Genomic DNA, 7,006 nt, shown 5'->3' with positions numbered 1-7,006 from the left:
GTACACCTCAAGGACGCATGGAAGGAACAATGCTAAAACTAATGTGATGATTTTATAAGAAAAATTTAACAGAAAGCAAAACCATAAGTATTTCTAAATAAAAAAACAGTAGAATATGTTCTTTTTTATGTGCAGTGTAGGGAGGAGTAAAAGCAAGTACAAATAATTACGTTAGTGAACGGGAAGAAAATGAGGCCCAAAACTTCTTTATTTTGCCCATTAGTCGTTATAAACCACAAATTTTTGTTGGGCTTTTGTGGAGCCTAGTTGTGTTTTAATTTGGATGACGACCCGACCTCTATTTAATTAGAGATTTCTATCCTAAGGCTTAGTCCATGGAGCAAGGGGGGGTGAATAGACTTTTTTCAGTGATGTGCTTACTTTCTGCAAACACAGAAATCTTACAAAGAGCAAGTGCATAAAAATTTTCATGTAAAAGGAAATGTAGAAAATCACGATAACAATATAAATGAGATAAGAGAGAAGAAAAGCTTAACACATTGATATTTACGTGGTTCGGCACCCCGCCTACGTTCACGCCTTGAGACCAACTCAAGGATTCCCAAAATCCACTAAAATCCTCCTTCGGGCGGAGAAGCCAATACACACCAGCTCACAAAGAGCTTCAACAAGGTGCTCACTTAGAGACACCCAAAAACAGCTCACAAAGAGCCCTTGTTTACAAAAGGGTAGATGAAGATTAAATGAAGCTTGAATATTCCCTTGAGGTAGTTAAGCCAATATTCTTTGTTAATAGAGTGAATGCAAGACTAAGAGTAGCAAGAAGAGGGCAGGTGAGTTTGTGAGTAAACCCTAGAGATGACAACACCAATTAATGATCTTCTTTCAATATGATTTCTCTAGTTATGAAGTAAATGCTATTTACTCCAATTTATACATTAAATGGACGAGTGCAACACTGGAAAGCCGTTGGGCATTTATGAATGTAAGACAAAATTCAAAAATAGTCGTTCGCAGCATTTAATGTTAGCTGCTGCCCGACATTCGTCGACGAAGCCCTGTGTTCATCGACGAGCTCTTCAGCAATTTTGTTGACGAAACCCTGTGTTCATCGACGAGATGTTGGTTCTGAATTCAGGTACCTCTCGGTATATTTTCATCAACGAGAACCTGTGTTTGTTGACGAGTCCTTCATGTAGTTCGTCGACAACGCCCTGTGTTCGTCGACGAGTTGTGGATTTGAATTCAGATGCCCCTCGGTAACTTTTCGTCGACGAGAATTCTGTGTTCATCGACGAAGTTTGTGCTAAACTCGTCGACAAAGTCCTGTGTTTGTCGACGAGATCCTCCTTCTTAAAATTTTGTCCTTTTAAGTTTCTAAGATGGTTCTTGTCCGTTTGGGGGTTTCTTTATAGACTTTAAGACTTTACTAGTATTTTGTTGTGTGTGTGTGATACGCCCCTTTCTTGCTCTTAGTATTGAGTTTCACTCTATGTACAAGATATTTATAGGATGATATCTCTCTTATTCTCATTTTTCAGATGACTTTTGTACATTTGTTGTATTGTTCATGAATGCTTTGAGAGATTTGTGCTTCTGCTCATGACATGAGTTGCTTTGACTGTTTGTTGGTTCAGATGCCATTTTGTATACCTGAAACATATCTTAGAGAAACGTTGGTGACCTTGAGAGCAGCTAATGGGTTGATAACATCAAAACATAGTAGGAATGAAAGACCTTTAACTATTTGGTCTAACATATTTGCCTCATCAAAAGCTACATGGAATGATTCTATGATTGAAAGGGTCCTCTTGTTGTAGACTCTAATGGCTTTATCATTCAATGCATATCCTAAGAAATTCTTCGTCTGATTTTACGTCAAATTTTCCTAAGTCCTCTTTATCATTCAATAGGAAGCATTTACACCAAAATATGTGAAAGTAAGATATATTCAGTCTTCTTCCAAAGTTTATAGGGGGTCTTCTCTAGACTAGTTCTAATGGAGACTTTATTCCTCATATAACACGCGATATTTACCACTTCAGCCCAAAAATACTTAGGTAAGTTATGCTCATTTAGCATGGTTCTAGTCATTTCCTAAAGTGACCTATTTTTCCTTTCAACAACTCCATTTTGTTGAGGAGTGCGAGGTGCCAAAAAGTTCTGAGTTATTCCATATTCATCACAGAATTTCTCAATATCTTTATTTTTGAATTCTCTACCTCGATCACTTCTAAATGTTTAGAACTCCATACCCTTTTTCGTTTTGAAGCTTCTTGTATAAGTTGATTAACATCTTACACACTTTGTCTTTGGAGGATAAGAAAAGTACTTAGGTAAACTTGGAGTAGTCATCAACAATGACGAATGTGTATTAATTTCCTCTTAGACTATACATACGTGATATTTTTGATATTGAGATTACTGTGGAACTGCGGAAATGAGAACCCTGATGGACCAATGATGTACATGAGGGCACGGTACCGTTTCTAGGAAATGAGTCAGTGCAACCACCCTACTCGGGGAGAGTGTTGGTATTGGAAGTCGATTGAGTTTGTGGAGAAGTTGACCACCCATGGGTATGGACCAGGCTGCGGTGGGTCAATCATACTATAGATGAGAATTGTTTTGACTTACCTTGGTGGGCCAACCGTGGCTAAGTTCCGCTTTCGGGTCGCACAACCCAGTCATGTGGGGTGATTACATAACAGTGATATATGGATTTCCACTCAGCTGGGTTCCTCATTACATACATGATGAAACAACGTTTACAGACATGTTGGGTTTCAAATCTAGGAAAACGTATTGAGCAGATACATATTTTTGAGAAAAATATATGGTTGCAAATGTATATATATGCATATGGATATGAGTACATATTTCATGATCACTTAGTTAAATTATTTATTAAATGAACGTGTTTTGATTCATTTAAACTCATGTTGTCACACAATAACAATAATTTATTCCATCTTACTGGAGGTGTCTCACTCCATAATATTTTAACATTTCAGGAAATCCTGAGAGACAAGCTTGAAGAGCTCTGGGAAGGATTAGTGGTTTTGGGGATTGAAGTTAGTGCCGGTGAGACACTGCTATTTTATCTGTGTATAGATATGTTTATGTACCTTGGGTTATATAGGTGGTTTTTAAAGAGATACTTTTGTATTATGATGGTAATAATACTCTAGTATGTATTGTATATGAGATGTATGTATATTATGCTTCCATTATATTGTAATATAGCTTATGGATAGTTGTATTTGGTATCCACTTGGGGGTCGGGTGGTTTATATATGGTAAAAGAGTTTCATGTGTAAAAAAAAAAAAGGTAGAATTTTTGGGTCGTCACATAGACTCTGTGTTTGGGTGGGGCCAAATATTCTAAGTGTAGTGACCCAAACCTGAAAAATAAAGGAAAATAAATAAAATAAAAGGAAAAATAAAATAAAAAGGAAAAGAAAAGAGAAAGAAAAAGAAAAGAAAGGAGATGGTTTGGTACAACACCAAACCATCGATGGTTTTGTAGGACTAAGGGAAAGCCGTCGACGATTTTAGGTGGGAAGGTTTGGTTTTAGACCAAATCGTCGATGGTTTTGGAAATATCAGGAAAACTGTCGATGATTTCAACTACTGAGAGGTTTCTGCGAAAGAAATTGGTTTGGTAAATTGCCAAACCATCAACGGTTTCATGCGGGCCAGCTTGCCTATAAATAGAGTTGAGCTCATTGTTTTTAGAAAAATAAATTTCTCTCTCTCTCTCTCTCTCTCTCTCTCTCTCTCTATATATATATATATATATATATATCTCCTAGGGTTTGGAGTTCTCTCTCTCTAAAACTCTCCTGGGTCTCCATCGTGCTCTTCGATCCTCTCTCCCCCCTTTCGGCTCGTAGGTCATTGATCCTCGACAAATTCAGGCGGCTAGGGTTTCGTGGTTCTGAAGGTTTTAGGTAGATTTTCCAGGAACAAGTAAGGGGATTAGATTGTGTCAGCTCTTTTTGAAATATGAACCGATTAAAATGATGTATATGATTTTAGAAACGGTATATATGATTTTATGAACTTATCAGGCTTATGAAAATGATAGTTTTGATTATTATACGTATTTAAGGAAAACTAAAGTGAATGGGTCGATCATCTCCTTTTTCCTATAAAACATATAGTTTGAGTTAAATGAAACCCTAGAGAGGATCACACCCTTGTTTTTAACAACTTTTATGTTCCCCGAGCACTTTATTATATTATGATTTATTAGTCAAAATTGTGTGGCATGAGAATGAGTATTGCAACATAATTAAACATGATGGTTTTATCAGGTGTTTTATCAGTACATAATATGATGACTATTTGTCAGGTTATGAAATAGCGGCTATATGTCGGGTTATGAAATAACGACTGTATGTCGGGTTATGAAATAACAACTATATGCCGGGTTATGAAATAATGGTTGTATACTGGCTTATGAAACAGCGGCTCGATACCGAGATACAATATGACATGTTTTATACTGATATACGGAAATGAGATTTTATTATAGTTTTATTTCATAAATTGCAATATATGGTTTAAGAACCCTAATGGATCAAATGTAATGTGAGCATGGTATCGTAGTTATAATCAGGAGGGAGTGCAACCACATTGGTATAGAAGTGTGGTAGGGGATAGTTGATTTGGCCTGGGTACAGTCTTACTCCTGAAGGATATGTCGGGAGACCCCTCCTGAAGGACATTCGGGGGACCCTACCGAGGTACATTCCAGGATAGGGTAGGCAAATTGTAATTATAGACTAGTTACTTTGACTTAGCATTGGTCGGCCGGTCAGATGTTAAGTCCAGCCTTTGGGCGGCACAACTCGTCATGAGGGGAAACATGTCGTTAGTCTAGTAGACCAAGAGGTTGGTTTTTCTATGCATATATTTTTGAATTTATGATAAATGGGCTGTATTGAGCCGAACTATGTTATGAAGTAAAGGTATATGTATTTTTAAGTTATACAGGAGAATACATTTTTCAAATGTCATTTTATGTTCACTTAAATAAATGCAAATATTATATTCACACTAAAACTCATGTTAGCCACACACTGATGATAATCTGATCCACCTTACTGAGAAGTGTCTCACCCCAATATCCATTTAATATTTTAGGTCCTTCAAAGAACCGAGCCTAGCGTAGTTCGGGCTGGGATTAGACTGTCAATAGTGGTTGTCAGAGCTGGTGAGACACCAAATTTCGTGTATTGTTATTTTGGGTTGTAATATAATGACACGGAGCTTTGTAATTGTGTTTGGGACAATTAGAACTCTGCTAATGTGTTTTGAGGTGGTTTGTCTTCCGTTGCATATTTATGTTTTCAGTTATGGACAGGAACACTCGAGACCCTAGTTTGGGGGCAGGTTGTGCATTTATGGTATCAAAGATTATTACATGATTTATGTAGCTTTTCCTACGTGGCACTCTGGGCCCCACATGGCGAGTTCGGGGCATCACAAGTGGTATTGGAGATTTATTTAATATAACCCTTCGGGCCCCTTTTCGACTTTGGGGGTGTTACGATTTGTATCAGAGCCTAGGTTGCTAGCAGACTTTGTTATGATAATCTTACCAAAGTAAAGGTTCGAGTTAGGATACGAGTAGCAATTTTGAGTTTTTGGTTTCATAGCCTGGGGCGCAAAATTTCCTTGATGGACTTTTGTGTTTTTCCTGAAACGACTATTTCAGATAAACCACGGCAATCCATCGATGGTTTTGTTTCCAAGCGCAGAGACTGGAACTTGAAAGTTTGAAAGGGAATATTTAGTTGGCAGAGTACGTTGTGATTTGGAGGTGATGATTTAGGCCTAGTACTTAAAATTTATTAAATCTGTATAGGAAGAAGGATTAGTTAAGGTGGCTAGGGCCAAATAGTTAACGGTTTTTGAGGGGGTGTTCACAAATTGTTAACGGTTTTTGGGGTTCTCAATAAAAATGTTGACGGTTTTGTGTCTATGTTGGATGTTTGGGGTTTATATTGAGAATTAAGATATTAAATGGGTCTTTTAGTGTTATAAATGTACCAGACATGTTAAGATATTAAAATTCTGAATTCATTTTGGTCTTTATGATGGATCCTAAGGATAATAATACAAATGCCCGAGGAAGTAGTAACGAAGGGATGTCAAATGAGGATGGCAATGGTTCTACATCGGTGATTCGGGACTTCGCCTAGCAATTCACGGTTGAGGTCATGCGGAGTTCTAGGGGATAGAACCATCCTATCGTCAACTTGGGTTATACCATCAATTAGTTCACCCGGATGAACCCCCCATCGTTCTTAGGAGGAGCCAACCCAATTGTAGCTGAGAATTGGGTGCAAGAGATAGAGAAGATTTTGGCATTGTTACGCTGCACTGATGAACAGAAGGTTCTTTACGCCACGTTTAAGCTAACAGAAGAGGTTGAGCGGTGGTGGTTGGCTGTTAAGCTACTAGAGGAACAGAGGTCGGTACCTACAATGCTGACTTGGGAGCACTTTAGAGAGATTTTTTTCGATCGGTACTTTCCTAACACTAGTAGAGACGTTAAGGTGGAGGAGTTCCTAAACCTAACTCAGGGACATTTGATTGTTCAACAGTATGCTGCCCAGTTTGTGGATCTGTCACGCTTCGCTCCATATATGGTACCTGACGAGTTCAGAAAGGCGTGGAGGTTCGAGAGGGGCCTGAGACAGGAGATCTTCGAGCAGGTGACAGTTTTGTAGGTGCAGGACTTCTCAGAGATGGTGGATAAAGCCACCGTGGCGAAGATGAGTCGACAGAGAGGTGTAAGGGTACAAAACCTGAAGAAAAGGCCTGTTCCTTCTAGTTCTCTCACAGGTGTGAGGCAGGGTTGTTCGAGGAGGTATGGTAATGACGGAGGTTAGAGACGGGAGACGGGTAGTGGGGAATTTCAGGGTATCCCATCATACCTTATTTTCCCTACATGTGAAAAAAGGCATCCGAGGGAGTGCTGGAAAAGAATGAATGTTTGTTATAGGTGCGGTAAACCCAGCCACGTCACTCG

General features: G+C 38.6%; 1 protein-coding gene across 1 annotated transcript; it reads left to right on the top strand.

Annotated features, from left to right (window-relative positions):
* The first annotated feature begins 6,260 nt into the window (after positions 1-6,260).
* Positions 6,261-6,704, top strand: LOC131148089 (uncharacterized). Its single transcript, XM_058097825.1, has one exon. The coding sequence runs from the start codon at positions 6,261-6,263 to the stop codon at positions 6,702-6,704; it is 444 nt and encodes a 147-aa protein (XP_057953808.1).
* The last annotated feature ends 302 nt before the right edge of the window (positions 6,705-7,006 follow it).

The sequence above is a fragment of the Malania oleifera genome, chromosome 2 (genome assembly GCF_029873635.1).
Source record: "Malania oleifera isolate guangnan ecotype guangnan chromosome 2, ASM2987363v1, whole genome shotgun sequence".
In the NCBI taxonomy this organism is placed as follows: domain Eukaryota; kingdom Viridiplantae; phylum Streptophyta; class Magnoliopsida; order Santalales; family Ximeniaceae; genus Malania; species Malania oleifera.
The sequence above is the reverse complement of the archived record's forward strand: the minus strand, read 5'-3'. Positions and strand labels throughout refer to the sequence as shown.